Here is an 18,892-nt window from a genome sequence, read left to right as displayed (position 1 = left end):
GTATGAGGAACATTATATGTTTTTTGTTCCCATATGTTGTTTTTCTTCTTCCTCTTCGATACACAAACCATCCAGTTACATTCGTTATCACGTTGGACATAGTGACATACATACTTTTCGGTGGTGGATCGATTAACTCTAGAGTGAACAAAATTACCAATGTTGTAATTCTTAATTGCAGTCATCGCTTCTTCTTTGGATGGAAACTTCATTCCGATATATAACTCCCCATCATTGAATAATGAGTTAAATCTGTAGTCACCAATATTAGACATATCCGTAAATTCTGGCTCGTACATTGCATCATAGTCAACTTCATACATATGTGTTGGAGGTTCGGTGTGTACCGTATTCGTGGGAACTTCATTTACATCATCATCGAAGTTCATGTTAAATTGCATTAATTCTGATTCAATGAATAGTCCAATATCAGCATCATCTGCACTTGGCTCACAAAGAGGTTCTTCTAGCGGAGATAAGGGTTTCTCTGTGATGCCGATATTTAGGTCAAACAAGATGGTATTTGAATGTTTCCCCTTGAACTTGTAGGCATCGTGTCATATGGGTTTTGAATTGAGTGTTGTGTCTCAGACATCTTCACATTGAGGTCGAAGCAGCTCGTAGTTGAATGCCTCCCCCTGGAACATGAAGGCATCGTGTCAAATGGGTACTAAACAAATTATTGTGTTGAGGACATATCCATATTAAGGTTAAAGAAATTGGCAGATGAATGATTTCTCCTTGAACTGGAAAAAATGTTGCCATAAAGATTGTTCGTGGAGCCACCTTAGTAGAGATCGTAACAAGTTGCTGATGAATGTCTCACCATTGAACTTGATGAGATGATACATGGATGTGGATTTCCCATTAACGAGTTAAAATCATTACACATTACTTAAGTTGGGCTGTCAACTTGATCAGCTTGTTAAGCCAGCCCATAGTAGGAGCATAATGACATACCACAAATTGCATACACTTCAACAAATGTGACATATATTTGTGTAACAACGTTTGAATTTTGATACTGAGCATCAACCGTCATAGAAACATCATCATCGTTGGAGAATTTGAATGTTGAATAAGTTAACGGAAATAATGTAGTTGGAAATCTATACTAAAATGAGGACAACCTTCTATTACTTCCAACATTAACCTTTCTTGAGATTTTAGTGATCAGCTCCTTAAGAGTGACGTTTCTCTTAAAGTATAAGGTGACAAAATAATTTGATGCGAAGACAACGCTGGTTTCATCTTCCCAAATTTCTCAATCATTGTAAACAATAGCTTAAATACGCCTCATTTTGAGAGTTTAAAAGATTGAAAGTCTTATATCTGCAAAAACGAATAATTATTTCTAATATACGATCATTCCCTAATTAAATAAATAATATACGAATTAAAATATAAACTAATACTAAAAAATTAAAAAATATTCATAATAAGTTAAATAACGCAATTTAATATTTGTTATCGTATCGGTAAAATGTTTCGAGATATGATTTCTCTTAAATACGCTCCTTTAAATCTGACACGCGTTAGAAAGGAGTGCCCCCTGTGGCGTGCCTTAAGTTTAATTACCCACCTACCCCGACCGTTCACACCCCCACCCCCTCCCTATAAATACCCCCAAACAAAAATATGTAGTTTTTACCAAAGCCGCTACAGGTAAGTGACGTGCACCCTTTAAGATTGAATTGATTGCCTCAGCCAAGTTGGTCGTTATGTGTCCATATCGATATCCACCATTATATGCGTTCGTCCACATATCTTTATCGATGAGGCTGATGTAATCGTATCCTTCCTCATTTTTCGCCCTCAAATCTTGAAGCATTGATTCAAACGTTTGAGGAAGTAGTTTGTAACCTGATCAAAAAATGTATAACTTACTAACTTTCTTTCTTTGCAAAATTAAAATGATCGAAAGAAAACAAACTACATCAGTTTAACTTACCCATGCGCACAATTAATTGGCGTTCATCATTCTTCTTGTACCTTCCATGGTAGTTCGCAGTAATGTGTTGGAGATAATACCTATGTTGGACAAGAGGTAATTACCACATTGGACCCAAAGACTTCATTGCTTCTTTGATCCCAGCTCCGCGATCTGAAATGACACAGATTTTCTCCCTCGTGATAACATGTGCACGTAAGTTTTGGAGGGAAAAAGCCCAAAAATCAGTATCTTCTCCTTTAACAAGAGAAAAAACAACTGGAAGAATGTTGCGATTGTCATATTGGATAAGTACCAATAATAAAACTTGCTTGTATTTTCCATAAAAGAAAGTCCCGTCGATCTGGACCACAGGCTTGCAATATTTGACAACATTAACGCATTGTGGGTAAGTTCAAAAAACCCGAGAGAATTGGCATCGATCGCGAAAAACTCGATCATTATGGTATGCATAGGAGGTTTCGAAGTCCACAATTATCCCAGGATTGAACCTCCACACCAACCTAAACCAGCCTGGAAGTTCGTTGTAAGATGCATCTCATTCACTATGAAGTTTGACAATGGCATTTTGTTTTGCCAACCAAGCTTTTTTATAGGAGACAATGTACCCATACTGCGATTGTATAGCTGAAATCAACACATCAACAGCTATATGAGAGCTTGCTTTTACCATGGGCATGATGGCTTGGCATATCACTTCAGAGTCCAAGTTGGGATGATCTTGGTTGACCCCTCCAGTACAACATGTGTGAGGATCGTTGTATAATGTTAGTTCCCATCTGTTGTTTTTCTTTTTCCTCTTCGATACGCGAACCATCCAATTGTTTCCATTTTCGCGTCGGGCACATTAGCATACATATTTTTTTGTCGTGGACCAATCGACTCTTGAATGAACAAAATTACGGATATTATAATTTTTTATAGCCATTATCGCTTCTTCTTTGCTTGAAAACTCCATGCCTAAAGATAACTCGCCATTACTTATTGATGAGTGATATTCATAGTTACCGAGATGAGGCATATCCGCAAATTCTGGCCCGTACATTGCACCATAATCAGCTTCATCCATGTGTGCTGGAGGGTCAGCTTATGCCACATTTGAGGAAACTTCATCTACATCATCATCGGAGTTGAATTGCGGTGATTCTGGGTGAATGAATAGTCCAGTCTCAGCACCATCCGCACCAGGCTCACGAAGCGGTTTTTTTGGTGGAGATGATGGTTCCTCTATGCTCTCCACATTTAGGTCGAAGAACCTACTACTTGCACGTCTTCCCCTTGAACTAGAAGACATATCGACATTGAGATCGAAAAAGCTCGCAGTTGAATGCCTCCCCCTGAAGCTTGAAGCCATCGTGTCAAATGGAAACTGCACAGATTGTTGCGTTGATGTCTTCTCCATATTAAGGTCAAAGAAATTTGCAGATGAATGCATTCCCCTTGAACTGGACGCGATGTTGCCATACGGATTGTTCGTGGACCCACCTCGGTATATATCGTAAGGAGTTACGGATGAATGTATCCCCATTTAAGTTGATGTGACGGCACCATGATGCGGATTTCCCATTATGACATTAAAATCATTACACATTACTGTAGTCGGGCTGTCAACTTGTTCAGCCAACCCATAGTGGGAGCTTAATGACTGACCCCGAACAACACACACTTGAACAAACTTTGCATACATCTCAATATCGACGTCTGGATAGTTACTTTGAGAATCAGCCATCATTTCAACATCATCATTGTTCGATAGTTCGAACGTTGTATAAGTTAATGGCAACAATGATGTTGGAAATCTGTACTGTAACGACGACATTCTTCTACTACTTCCAACATGAACCTTCCTCGAAATCTTCGTTATCAGCTCCTCAAGAGTTATGTTTCTCTTGAATGATATTTTAACACGCTCATTTGATACGAAAACAACGTCGGTTTCATCTTCTCGAATTTCTCCATCATAATAAACAATAGCTGAAAGTCGAGCCATTCTTACAGTTTAAAAGTGCGACAATATTATATATGCAAAAAAACAACTGAAACAAACCTACTTAAATAAATAATATATGAACGAAAATATAACACAATAAAATTTTTACACATAAACGTAAATAATTTAAATAATATAATTTTATATTATTACCTGTACCGCAAAAATATTTCGACGTATGCTCCCGCTTTCCCCTTGAACTGGCATAGAAATTAATTGAAAACAATTAGTATAATATTTTTTCAAATAATCATAATAAACAATAAGTATAATAAAAAATATTATAACAAAATTACCTTATAACGAAAGATTGAACGAACTTCTGAATCAAATTTAAGAGGATTGTCAAGTGTTATTTACTGGTTGAAATGATTGTTGTGTTAATTTCTAGGTTGAGAGGGAATTGTGAGAGAGTTTACGGGGAGAGAGCTATTTATAACCGAGAAGGGATGCTTTAAAGCCGAGAAAGGATGATTTAAAGCCAAGAAGTTCGGGTAAATTATGCATGTCTGATAATTGAGCATGTGATAATTGAAAAGCGCGGCGCCTGCCCTGCACTATAGCCCCACGTGGCGTAAGGCGCGCCCCAGGGGCCGCGCTTTAGACACGTGTGTCTATGTCAGCATAAGGCGCACTGTAAGGGGCGCGCCTTACCCCACGTGGTGCCAGATCACCGTAAAGCGCGTTACAGGGGCGCGCCTTACTGAAAAGGTATTAGATCGGGAAAAATAGTTTGAATGGTGCCTGACAGGGAAATATATAGGGTATAGGTGATATATCGGGAAAAACGCTGATTAAAAATATCTTAGAAATCAAAATAAAAAATATATATTTTATGTATTTGTTTTGATAAAAAAAATACTTTAGATAACTGAATGAAAAGTATAATGTAGTTTATATATTTCATTGGTGAAATAAACCTTTTACATATTAACATCACATATAAACATAAATAACCCTACAAATTCAAAAATTGTTTATTTAATATAAATATTAGAAAATAAACATAATTTCTATTTTTAATTTTTAATTTAATTATGTACCCGAGATAATTATATATCCAATATAAATAAAGAACATGATTTTATAATTTCATATAAAAAAATAAAGAAATTACAATCTGTCTTTGAGTTTGAATAGGCTCACAAAACAAAATTTGAATAATTGTGAGCATTGGATCCTCTAGGAAAATTAGTAGGACATAGGATCTGGTCACTTCCATACAATTAAAAGGTCTTTCCGACATGCAGCATGTTCCCAACATATAGTACAACAAATATTCTTCAGATATGATTTTTTTCCTTTTTTTAATTTTATTTGGTAAAATAAATTCCAATTCAACGTTTTGGTTTTTAAATGCGAAATACATGCATATATTAGTGAATTATACATTAAAACATAAGTATTTAATCTTTTCATAATTTTAATATTAGAATTTATTCTTATACCCAAATATAATGATATGAATTCTTTCTCCATAAAACATACAAAGAACCAACATCTTGATCACCACCATTGAATATTAATCCAAACCATCAAAATTACTATCTTCTTCCTTTCTCCATTTTCATGTTTACAAATAAAATGCAGCAACTACAGCAGCAACACCAAACAAGGCTACATTTTGCATGGTGGCCGCCGCTTTGGAGTTGTTATCAGCAGGGGTTTCATCATCAGGGCTATCGGCAACAACGGCAGACTTCTTCTTCTTCGACTTCGCGGGCGCCGGCGCAGGAGCTGGAGGCCTAGGAGCAAATATTTGCATAGGTTGAAGCACCTGATCGATCTGATAAACCGCAAGCTGACCGTCCGTGTAAATAGTACCCGAAACACTAGTATTCGTCAACCCGCTTGTTATGTTCACCGAGATTCCCGATGTGGTGATATTGAGAGGGAACTTCCCATCGCCGCTGTCACCGGCTTGGGTTCTCAAAGGGTTACTAATTGTTTGGAACTGAGACGACGAGAGGTACGTCGGGATGATGTGGAACTGCACCAGCTCGACCTTTTGTTCGTCGTTGAGCGAATTCAACGTGCCGGATTTAAGGCTCGAGAAGGCGTTGTCCGTCGGCGCGAAAATGGTCATCCCATTGTTTGAGTTGTTGAGCTGACCGAGAAGCTGGTTGGCTACTTGTGTAGTTTTTAGAAGACGAATGAAGAGGGTGAATTGGCTGGCTTTTTCGAGGATTTTCGTGACGTTCGTTGGACCAGGAGGTGCCGGTGTTGGTGCCACAGGAGCTTCCGGAGCTGCCGGAGCTGCTGCCGGACCTTGGGCTAAAGTTGTTGAACAATGGAGGACGAAAAGTATGAGAAATGAGAGAGTGGTGCATGCATTTTGTTGCTTCATTATTTTGGGATGTATTGGAAGGTGTTGTTTCGGCAAGAACAATGTAAAATGCAAGAGAAGTGATCCTTCAACAAAATGTTTTGGATGATTCAATTGGAGGGGAGGGGGGTTTATTAAGGATTTGAGCGATTCAAGTTAGGTAAAATATGCTAATTTACTTACCAAAACGTAGTCATTAACTTTAGAATTTGGTGTACATGTCACTTTCTCATATAAATTAATATCAACTGATATTTGCATCAAACACGTCTAAATTATAATTCAGATATTAAATTAATTTTTAAATGTTAATAAATTGAAGTGTGAAATATCAAGTCGGATCTATTAAAAACACATGAATCAAATTGTAAATGCATGTGTACCTATAGATGGACAACTTGTATGTAATGCCTTAAAATAAGTTAGGAAGATCACCCTTATAATAAATCTTGACAAAATTCGATCTCAATAATCATTCGGAATATCGAATATCTGTGATTAAACTAAAAACACAATATCAGACTAATTTTTAAACCCTTTAAATTTAAATTGGAGCAAGCATTTATCAAGTAAACTAATGGTCATGCTAATAGAAAACCTTGAATGATACAATATTAATATCGATACATTGAAAGATTTAATTAAAACATGTTAAAGTTGAGTGATGAAAGGTGTAATTAAACCTAGATACAGAAATTGATGGGAGTTGGAGCAACTATATTGCTTGGGAAAGCAGGAAAAACAGAGGAGATAGTGGAGTGGATGTGTGGCCAAATAAAGATACGAATAATTGCTTTGGTTTTTGATTGCCAATGCCTAACTTAGGAAGTAAGTTTTTCCCATTGGGTAGGTTGGGCGATTGGGACCGTTTTTCTAATTAGGAAGGTTATCTATGTACGAAGTAACATTCTTCTAGTTTTCGCTCGGATGTTTCTTGGGATAAAAGTACTTTTTAGGTCCATCTATTATAGGAATTATATCAGTTTAGTCCTTCTACTATTAAACGAATCAGTTTAATTCTTTTATTACAGACATTGGCTCGAATTAACCCTTATATTACATAGAAATATCTAGTTGGCCTCATTTTGGTCAGTTCTATTCTGTGCCCCCTTCTCCACATCAACAGCTGATTTCATCTTTATCTCCTATCATGCACTCCACTTCACAACATCCTTCATCTTCATCACCTCTTTCTTCGTCTCATCACTTAGCGTCTTCATTGTCTGTTCCTTCTCAACATATATCATCCTCTCCGTCAGTTTCATATCAACATCGACCATTATCATCATCCACCTCACATATTTCTTTACCTACTGTTATCCATCTCATCATCTACCATCTCCATAATCTTCATCCACTTCTACAAGCCCCGAGAGCTTACTACGATACGTTGAAGAGAGTTCTCACAATCAAAATTGGTTTCACCACCTCAACAGCTAATTCTTCTTTGTTCATAAAAAATGGTGACAACTCCAAGTTGTTGTTGATGGTGAATGTTGATGATATCATCATCACTGGGAGCGATAGTAAAGAGGTTGATGAGGTGGTTCAACATATAAGTGCTGAATTTTTGCTTAAAGATTTGGGTCATGTTGAGTTCTTTCTTCTTTCTGGAATGAAGGTTCATCAGCATTCTCAAGGCTTGCTGCTAAGTCAGAGGCACTATGCAACTAAGCTATTGGAAAAAGCTGGTATGGCTTGTTCGAATCTAACACCAACGCCCATGGTTGTGTATCCAAAACTGAAAGCAGGAGATGGGTCTGTTTTTGAGGATATTCATTTGTATCGGAGTATTATCGGTGGTTTGCAGTATGTGACATTGCGAGACCGGACATTGCCTTTGCGGTTAACAAGGTCAGTCATTATATGAATAGTCCATGTGATATAGACTGGAGGACAGTTAAGCGTATTCTCATATATTTGTCTGGAACGTTATATTATGGACTATGTTGGGCTGCAAATTGAAGGTGAACTAGTGGTTTGGTGTGACAACTCATCCACCATTTCCATGGCTGCTAATTCCACTCACCATGCTCGTGTGAATCATGTGGAAATAGATTTTCATTTTGTTCGCGAAAGAGCCCTTTCTGGACAGTTGGTTGTGAACTTTGTTCCATCTTCAAAACAACCGAGTGCGTCAATATCTCATCAATAGAGTTGGATTTCACTTTGTTTCATGTTTATATGGGTAGGTCTGATGGTCATCCGTGAACTTTTTTATGCTATAATCACTTGAAAAATACATATTTATATATAATTTAATATACCAATAATGTGCATTAAATGTATAGCTAACCATTCATGCGGTTATGTTTTGGTCACTCGATAATTTTTTCTTCAAAATTATACCTTACGTTATGTTTTGGTTTCATTTTGATCATATGGTGTTAAAAATTAACAAAAATACTGACATGATATTTTATTTATTTCAATGATGGTGTGACATTATCTTAATTTGACACATCAGTGTCACTGTTAACTTTTGAACGGCGAGTAAACAAAATGAAACGAAAACATAATGTTAAGTATGATATTAAAAAAATAATTGAGTGATCAAAACAGAACCGTACAAAACATTGAGTGACTAAATACGAATTTTTCCCTATTAATAAATATTTCAAGTACATGAAAAAGGTATAATGGGCAATTTTCTTAAGGCCCTTATTCTCTTACAAATTTATTCTGTGTTTATTGCTATTAGCATGGAAATGCAGAATATGAAATTCAGTTCAGATTCTGGCAACTGATACAGAGGGTCTTTGAAACCTGCAAGATTTGCAGAAAGTCGAAAACAGAGATGGGGTTTGATACTTATCTTCCCCACCCATTATGGGCATTGGCACCCCTCTCTTCACCGGGCTCACGTAACCAGGGCGATACGTTTTTCCCAACACTCCTTCAACGTCATCGCTTAAGTTGCTGAACTTGAACTGTGTTTCCAAGTGAGCAAAGGCATTATCATCCGGTAACTGATACTTGTGAACCCTATTTTCCTTTTTCCCAATTGGTCTCACTCTTATGTAAATCTCCACCGATCCTGATACTTTGACGAGAATGTTGTTTCTTTCATCGGTTCTTTCGATCAACACTTGTCCATTCCTCCATTCCGCTTCTGCGTCGTAAGGGATGTTAACAGTGTCTCCATCCCATCGAACACTTAGAGCATCGATGTTGTCGTCCCAATGAGAAACTCTATTTGCTCCGATGACAAGAGTGAGGGAATCGAAAATGACGGCCAAGGCTTGCACCCACGTGAAATCGCGAGTCCTTCCTTGGGGTCTAGTGCCGATGAAATGAGCATTGATTTGAAGCTTATCGTCCGAGACAATGGCGAAGTTTCCATCTTTAGCTCCGTGGAAGTAGAACATAACTCCATCACCGCCAATAAAACGAGGGTCATAGCAAATAGAACCGTAGCCATCACATTCTGGTTTCCTCCCTGGAAAAGAGTGGGAATTTTAGAATCAGTTGAAGCTAACTATAAACTTGGGATTGGGGGTTAATAATGGTGAGAATTGAAGGTATTATTTATGCTTACACTTGCAAGTGGCTTCACACTTGCTGGCGCAGTTAATATGGCAACCCTTCTGCTTCTTATTATGCTTAGGCTTCCTTTGAGGGCATTCAGAGGGACAAACAAGAGTCTGGTGGTAACAATCACCTTTGGCCTTGCAGTAGGCACGTTCTTGTCCACTCTTCGATGGGGACAAGTGGTCATAATCCACTTCATCATCATACTTCTTACCTCCATTTTCCTTGCCATTGTTATTGTTGGTGCCGTTGCCATTCCCATTGCCATTGCCATTACCGTTTCCGTTACCATTGTCGTTTCCGTTACCATTGCCATTACCATTACCGGTTCCGTTTCCATTACCATTGCTGTTGCCGTTGCCATTGCCATTACCATTTCCGTTTCCGTTGCCATTGCCGTTTCCATTACCGTTTCCATTTCCGTTGCCGTTTCCGTTTACATTACCATTGCCGTTTCCATTACCGTTGCCATTTCCGTTTCCATTACCGTTTCCATTTCCGTTGCCATTTCCATTACCATTGCCGTTGCCATTGCTGTTTCCGTTGCCATTTCCATTACCATTTCTGTTGCCATTGCCGTTTCCATTACCGTTGCCATTGCCATTTCCATTACCGTTGCCACCCTTATTATCACCATGCACAAGGACGGCTTCAGTGCATAGCAACATAACAACGAGAACCGCCAATATACTACGTGGCTTCATAGTATAAAGGATTTGACACACTGCCTAAGTGTTTCTTTCTCCTTCTCCCGTCTTCTTTAAGTGATCGAATCGATCAATGCAGAAGAGGTGATGAAAATAATTGCAGAGAATGAACCTATTTATAAAGGACTTGTCACGGTGAACAAAGCCTTGGATTTTGGAGTTAAATTTTTTTTTAGATTCCTTAATTTATTCTTAAGACAATTTGCTAAAGGACAAGGTTTTGAGAGGAATAAATTAGTAGACATAGACTTTCATTTCAGTTTTTTTTAGTTTCTTGTTTTATACCTTCTTTAATAAAATTTTTAATTTACATCCACTCATCATTTTGTTAAAATGAAGGATTAAATTATGATAAATTAAAATTGAAAAGATCAAATTTCGATATTCAGTATAGTAGAGGGACTAAAAGAAAATTTATACCTTTATTTATGTTGACCGAATAGCTGTAAAATATTTCTTTCGAATTAAGCCTATATAATTTTTGCCTTTTCTTGAATTCGATGCAAGGTTGCAATCTCGTCAATGTTCAATTAATCATCTATAAGTTAGGGTTTTGCTTTATGTGTCATAAAAGTGTCCCTTTTGAACATTTCTAATTGTGTAATTTAAAAGTGAATTATATCTAGATATAATTATTTTATTTTTAATTAATGAGTTGATTAATTATGAGGTATTAATCGACAGATTAGGAATCAAATTATTAAATATTTATTTTTACTTGATTTAAATTACAGTAATTTCTTCAATTATTTGATGAAATTGATCTATTAATAGAACATGACTAAAGAAAACATATATAATTAAAAATCTTATAAGCAAAGGATGTCCATCAAAAACTACTTTTGGAAAATAGAAGCAAAATAAAATAAAATAAAATAAATAAGTCCTTGCCACTTCTACACTTTTTGACATAGTTTTTTTAAATAAGAATTTATTTAGATATAAATTTAAAAGGAAAACGTACTTAAGTATAATATTTTAAATATGTATATAAGCAATTAAAGAACTTTTTAATATTTTAGTTTTTTTTTTTTGTTTGTTTTACTTGCATTATATTATTCAACTTTAAATAAAAACAAAAAATTTAATACATAAATTATTTGTATCATAATTTTCCCACATATTATTTTCATTAATGGTGTAATAAGCTTTATATATTTAATTATGATACCCTTCGTTTAAATCTTACTTGGGATCAAGTATGTATAAAAGTATTTTTGTTTTCTCTTTTTATACTCATCCATCATTTTTATTTATTATAATTTATTACCATTTGTTTTATCTTTAATTAAGTTAAGCTAAGGTGATTATAAGTATTATTTGTTCCAAATATACTCTCAACCATTTGACAATGAACGCTCAATTATCATGTTGCAGTCGCTAATGCTCGAACCAGTGACCTCTAAGAACAACAACAATTTCTTTACCCACTGAGATAAGTTAGTTTGTTCATTATTATCAATTGTTAATTGCTTATCAATTGGCTAATTATAGTTAAGTTAATATTAAAAAAATCGTTTGGCTTCACCGGCTTAAACGCTCCTCAAGTTGGAATAACTTTATAATTATTCAAAAATGTCATTTTGGTTTAAGTAGTTCTTGTATTAATCCATATGTATTGATTTTGAAAAAGGTATAATGATATTTTTAGCCTTTGAAATTAAAGAAATATTTTTAAAAATCATTGAGTAATTTGGTGATAAAAAGAATATTGCTTTTTTAGAAGATTCGAGTTTAAAAAGATGCGCTATAGGGTATGTGCGCATTATTAATAAACTAAAAGAATTTTAAACATATACTTCATTGTAAATCATTTAAAACTATTAAAATAATATTTTTTATTAAATACAAACTCAATTACAAATATCAACCCAATTACGAAACTCACTATCGCATAGCCCGATTATAACCCTCTTGTCAGTTTTTTGGTCCAATACGGTAGCCCAAGAAATTTTATTTTGGAAATAGGGTTGTTCGACTTTTAATTTGTGATCTATTTATTTTTTACACTATAGGGGGAACTCTCCACCCCAAGATGACAAGTTCCCGTAGATAATATTATTATATTATGTATGTATTATTTAATTAATTTAAAAAGAACTCATCACCTCGTAGTGACGAGTTTCATTAAAATAATATTATTTTTAAGTTATTTACTTAAATTGAAAATTGAGAGAAAAAAGGTTAGAACTTGTCATGTTGAGGTGACGAGTTCTTTTAAAATAATATTATTTAACTAATATGATTTTTTCCAGTTTTTTGTGGTTGTTTTTCGTTCTAATATTATGGAGATAAAATCAACATAAATAGAAATAACTTTACACACACCTTAAACAATAAATAAAATTATAAACATAATCGTATTCGTTATGATGTTTTAATTTTTATAATCAGTAGACTCTTCAGAAGTACTATTAAGTTATTCAATTATTCATGTTTTTTCTTGTTGTCGTTCACGTACAAATTAGAATCATGCTTCTAGGTCTCCATCATATATGTTTGTTTCTTCGTCATTTGTCTGAGTTGGTGGGATGTTTGAGCTGGAAGCAACATCCTCAACCATATGAGTAAGGTCGAGATCAGCGAACTCTACAAGCAAATCGACATCAAACAAAGAATGATAGAAGTATGTCTCAATCATACCAGCAAGGTCGACATCATCGCTTAAATGAAACCTCGTGCATAATAGTGGAAATTTATAGTATAACAAAGATATTCTTCTACTGATTTCGAGTTGAACCCTTATTTGTATATTGAACTTCAACTCGTCTAGTTAAATATTTTGTTCGAAACACATGGTTAAAGATTTGCAATCATAAAAAACAATTGCAAGAATATGTGTCATGTTCGCAAAAAACTCAAGCTTTGGAAGTAAGAGACTGAAGTTGTTTTAGATTTTTTTTGCTTCAAATGAGTAAAATAGCCTTCACCTCCCACATATTAATAGGTTTACGAAAGTTTGTGAACTGAAAAGTTTCTAACACGATGCATTATTTTGCCTATGAGAAATACACGTTTTTCTGATATGAAGTGATATGTCACCACTGAAAAGTTTTCTGAAATGAGTTGATATATCATTGAAAAGTTGCTAAAGATGATCAATTGGGCATTGAAAAGTTTCTACCATGGTGCATTATTTTGCCTATGAGAAATGCATGTTTTAATGAATGATCATTGATGATAGCTCACTTTTTAAAATTGGCTCACTTAATGTAAATCTTCACTAAAATTATACTTTGTACAACTACATTGAACGACCAAAAACCTTTCTCAAGCTATAGCTAACAAATTTTTCACAATCTCCCACTTAAATGGCCAAGTTATCCAAACTGATGATGGTGTTGTGTTTATGTCAAAGAGGCACGTAAACATAATGTTCCCTGTCGATGTATCACATTGCCAAATGAAGAAATAAATCGAGAGAAAACTTAGAGCTTTTGTTTCATGTTTGAGTTATCGACACATAATTCAGAGGCTTCGCTCAAATTTGGAGCAATCCAGCTTGATGATGATTACGATATAGCTATTATGGTTGGCATGCATCAATCTTCAAATAATCAAATGATTGAGATATACATTGAAACTGCAGATATTCCTACTTCCTCAACTAATGCACCTGTGACCGAAGAATAATGATCATCAAAAGATCGAGATAACTTTGTCGGACGATTTGGTGAAAGTCTTGCTGATTTTAGGGAGGATGATGAAACTTTTGTGATGCTAAATGATGACACAACAATTGTCATAACCATTTTTTAAAAATAAATATAATTAAAATATAATTAAGACTTTATTTTGGAAAATATAAATTTTTGTTTAATTTGAAATTTAGAGTTGTCAACGACTTTTGGGTTAGGTAGGTCGAATACCTAAAAACATTTTTTAAACAATTTTAAGAAAAATCATTTTTAAAGACGAAAATTAGTCTGTGTGTTACCAGAGGTTCATTTTTAAGGGTTTGGTAGTCGATTACGTGTGGGGGAAGGATATGCACCCCCACAACGCCCAAAATTGGTACTCTCGGTTATACGTTGTCTAAGTAGTGGAACTTTTTAAATTTGAATTCAAAACTTAAATAATGATCATTTTATTTCTTTGAATGAAAGATTGAATTTCTTTGCAAAATATTTGACTCGATGAAAATGATTTAATTCACTTGATTTTATTTGAAAAATGAAGTCCATTTACTTCAATAATTAACGACAATCATTATCCAATCATGTTGGATACGATTCCATTAATTCTTGATATAAAACAACGTTACCTTTTATTATACAAAAATGAGAAAAAATTAAATGAAAGTGTAATGAATGCAACAATAATAAATTACATGAAAATAATAAATAAGATGTCCAAAATGTACAAATTTAAACAAATAAATTAACGCATAATATATTTATATTAATTAAGTTGAAATTGATGGGACATTCATTCACTCATGCAATTTTTACTCACTCCATGTATTTGGAGGGTTTTCTATAGACCGCTCTTCGTTCGAGATATTTCTCATAAAATATACTATAATTTATTTTTTTATTTAAAATAATTATATAATAAAACACTTTTATTTAAAAGATGCATATTTATGTACTTTTAAATATTTTAGGTATAAATAAATAGTAAATAATAATAAAACATTTTTTTAGAATAACCCTAAAAATGACACTACAAATTTTTTGAGGTCTTCCATAGGATAATCGACTAACAAGGGGTCTTATAAAACTAAAATGTTTAAAATGATTGGTTTTTACTATATAAAAAATACATATATAATATATAAAAAATCCACATTTTCATAAATTATATATACGTATGGTACTACCTTATATATATATATATATATATATATATATATATATACATACGTATGACTATAGTATTTATAGGTGAATTAGAAAATTATTTCAATATATAAAATATATGCATTTAAAACTACGGGGACGAGAACTAGATAAGTAAAAAAACAAGCATTAAACCTATAAATTAATCACTTAGGCTAAGGATAAAATCAAAATATAACTTGGAAAACATGGATTAATCGTGCAAATAACTATAAGAATATTCAAGCATTAAACTAAAAGAGTAGTGACCAAAATGTAAGTGAGATAAAAGTTAAAGCTTGAAACATGAAAATATAAACTTGTATCTAATGGCTAAAATAAAACGTTACAAAATTTGAACTCCTCCTTACGTGGATATACCATGCGCTAAACATAGGATTATCCTAACCCAAAACGACGTCATTTTGAAAAACATATAAAATCTCTATTATAAGTTTTAGAAACCCCTAACCTCTTTTTTTCTTCCTTCCCTGTTGCTTCTTCCTTTACTCTCTACCTTCGCTCTTTGTTTCTCTCAACCGAGAGATAAATTGGACAATCTCCGGCCACCGTAGAGCGGTGACCACAACGGCGAGACCAAGCCTAGATATGAAAGAAAAAAACTACCCTTTGTCTTTTGAAACAATGTTCCCTTCCCATGAAACTTCCACATAAAAAAAATGGTAAGATTCTCCTCTCTAGTCTTTTCATTTTTTTTATTGTTTATTTCTTTTTTTTAACTCTTCATTCTTTTCTTTTTTCGATCTTCTTTTTTCTTTTAGTTCGAATTCTTTTTATTGTTTCTCCTTTTTTGATTCCCCTGTCTCCCTTTTTTTCGATCCCTCCCCTTCCCATTTTTTTATAGATTATATATATGTTTTTTATTTGCCCGGCCACTATTTTCTGGCTTTAATCGGGTTGAGGGTGGCTCTGATAGTAGCTGATGGGATAGACTTGGCTTAGGCGGTGGCAGTAGCAGGCATAGCCTAGGTGACAATGACAGCAAGCGACGGTGGCAGAAGCATGCTAGGGTTGAGGGTTAGGGTAGGCTAGGGTTGTCACAGACTTGGGTCTGTTTTGGTTAGGTTGATTGTTTGGGCCTGATGGAGAGTAATCTTGTATTTTGGCTGTAAAAATATACATAATATTTTAATAATAATAATAATAATAATAATAAAGGTCAGACAAAAATTGGTTGCTACAACAGTAATTGATGATTCTAGTATCGCCGAGGCTACTTCAGATGGACAAGGTTTGATATAGTGGGTGATGTCTCAGATGCAGCGATTTCTCATGGTCATGCACTGCAGAATGATCAGCGAGGATGAGCACATTAACCAACGCCAGTCAACCCAAAATAACGTAACCCTGGATGTCTCACTGTCATCATCCAATTGTAATGCATTACATATATTATGATGTCATGAGGAATCTTGAGATTTCTGATATGCCGGAGATATGCACAACACACTAGGGTACATCGGACGACGGATCAACAGAGTTGGCAGTTAGATCACGGTTTGAAACTAAGAAGGATGCCTAACTAGAAGTAAATGATTTTTGTATCAAAACTCATATGAAATTCAATGTTGTGATGTCTGATTAGAAGACATGTTTTGTCAAGTGTATAAACAACAATATCAGTTGTAAGGGGAGGATATATGTCTAATACCTACAATAAAAGATGTTGTGGGAAGTCACAAGGTTCCACGATCAGCACAGTTATACATTGAGCTCCCTGACACAAGACCATAAAAACTTAGATTCAGATGTCATATGTGGATACGTTAAGCTTTTGGTGGTGAAAATTCAAGGATCCCAGTTTCAATGATAGTGGCATCAATCCAGAATACATTTGGTTATACTTCCTCTTACTACAAGTATGATGGTTAAAAGGAAAACTATAACACTATTATACAGTGATTGAGATCAGTCGTACAATGAACTTCTACATTTGTTGCACACAATGAAATTCTTCATCCCAAGAACCATTGTTCACTCTTATACTTATCCTACGACCACGTTTGATGGACATGTAATCCCAGGGAAGAGAGTTTTTGGAGGCTTGTTCTGGGCTTTCAAGTCATCCATTGAAGGTTTTCGATATTGCAAACAAATGTTTCAAGTGGATAACACTTTTCTGTATGGCGTATACAAACACGTCCTGATGATAACTGTTGCACAAGATGGTGACATAAACATTTTCTCCATTGTCTTTGCCGTTGTTAAAAATGAGTTCGAAGAAAAGTGGAATTTGTTTCTGTCAAACTTGTATTCCCATGTTGTCACTCAACATGGGGCTTGTATACTCTCAGACCATTGACCTCAGTTGTTGGTCACGATTGCAAAACCGGGAGCAGGTGGTCACCATCCATGTATTTTCGGCGTATTGCATAAGTCATATTGCTTCAAATGCTATAACGAGGCTTAAGAATGAGAATATCAAAAAATAGATTATCAACTTGGGTAACTTATTCTTTTTTCCCATCATTTATGTTCTTTATTTATTATTATACTTAAATCTAACTTTTTTCAGGATACGTTTTACTACAATTGAACTTTCGTGCAATGATGGAAAATCTGAGGAAATATAGAGAAGAGGTTTATAACTTTGCAGCTGAAATACATCGGGAAAGAATATCATAGGCAAATGACGGTCAGGGTCGACGTTATGGTCATATGACAACCAATCTGGTTGAATGTATCAATTCAATTATTAAAGGAATTAGACATCTTCTGGTGGCAAATATTGTTCGGGAGACTTACTTCAGATTTGGTAAAGAATGAGTAGACAAAGGTGCCCAAGTAGAGGCAATGATCAACGAAGGCAGAAATTGGGATCCAGATCTGAAGAAAGCAATAAAAAAAAATCAAACACATGCAACATTAATGTATGTTCATAATTTTGTCAGACTCGATTCTGATTATGTTGTCCAAGCACTTGTATAACCACATGAGAGTGGGAATTTTGCCACCTACATTGGTATTCTGTATAGAAAATGGTGTGATTGCGGTCGATTTCAAGTCTTTAAATACCTATGTGCTCACGTGGTTGTTGCATGTATGTATGTGAACGTAGACCCATAATCATACGCTGATGATTGTCACAGCTTCCATACTATGTGCGACATATACAATTGTAACATTAAATATCTCCCAAACGTTGCATATTGGCCACCAACTATTTCTGAATAATGATTGTCCAATCCACAATTACGAAGGAAGTTAAGAGGTCGTACTGAATCTACTTGAATTCATACTGATATGGATGATCCACAATGAGAGCAAGGTTTGTCAAAGTTTTGTGGCCACTGTAGAGGTGAAGGTCATGACAGGAATCATTGTCCACATCTTCCAAAATATCAATCGAACCGATAAAAACCTTTATAATTGTATTCCTATATTGAATGTAGTACATGTTTTGAATAATTTATTAATATCAATAACTATATTTAATTTTTACATTGTTTTTATCTCCAAAATATTAGAAAAAACCACGAAAAAAATTTGAAAAATATAATATTAATTAAATAATATTATTTTAAAGGAACTTATCACCTCGATGTG

General features: G+C 34.6%; 2 protein-coding genes across 2 annotated transcripts; both read right to left on the bottom strand.

Annotated features, from left to right (window-relative positions):
• Positions 1–5,434: 5,434 nt before the first annotated feature.
• Positions 5,435–6,364, bottom strand: LOC120155534 (fasciclin-like arabinogalactan protein 12). Its single transcript, XM_039167067.1, has one exon. The coding sequence runs from the start codon at positions 6,286–6,288 to the stop codon at positions 5,515–5,517; it is 774 nt and encodes a 257-aa protein (XP_039022998.1). The 5' UTR covers positions 6,289–6,364; the 3' UTR covers positions 5,435–5,514.
• Positions 6,365–8,996: 2,632 nt separating this feature from the next.
• On the bottom strand, positions 8,997–10,502 carry LOC120155520. The gene is made up of 2 exons (XM_039167057.1): positions 9,806–10,502; positions 8,997–9,706 (listed from the first exon to the last, which is right to left on the bottom strand). The coding sequence occupies exons 1-2, from the start codon at positions 10,500–10,502 to the stop codon at positions 8,997–8,999; spliced, it is 1,407 nt and encodes a 468-aa protein (XP_039022988.1).
• Between the last annotated feature and the right edge of the window lie 8,390 nt (positions 10,503–18,892).

The sequence above is a fragment of the Hibiscus syriacus genome, unplaced genomic scaffold (genome assembly GCF_006381635.1).
Source record: "Hibiscus syriacus cultivar Baekdansim isolate YM2019G1 unplaced genomic scaffold, ASM638163v2 tig00111193_pilon, whole genome shotgun sequence".
In the NCBI taxonomy this organism is placed as follows: domain Eukaryota; kingdom Viridiplantae; phylum Streptophyta; class Magnoliopsida; order Malvales; family Malvaceae; genus Hibiscus; species Hibiscus syriacus.
The sequence above is the reverse complement of the archived record's forward strand: the minus strand, read 5'-3'. Positions and strand labels throughout refer to the sequence as shown.

Coding starts and splice junctions, on each gene's coding strand:
- LOC120155534 (XM_039167067.1), bottom strand. CDS start 6,288: ATGAAGCAACAAAATGCATGCACCACTCTCTCATTTCTCATACTTTTC.
- LOC120155520 (XM_039167057.1), bottom strand. CDS start 10,502: ATGAAGCCACGTAGTATATTGGCGGTTCTCGTTGTTATGTTGCTATGC. Junction 9,707..9,805: donor GTGTGAAGCCACTTGCAAGT/GTAAGCATAAAT, acceptor ACTCTTTTCCAG/GGAGGAAACCAGAATGTGAT.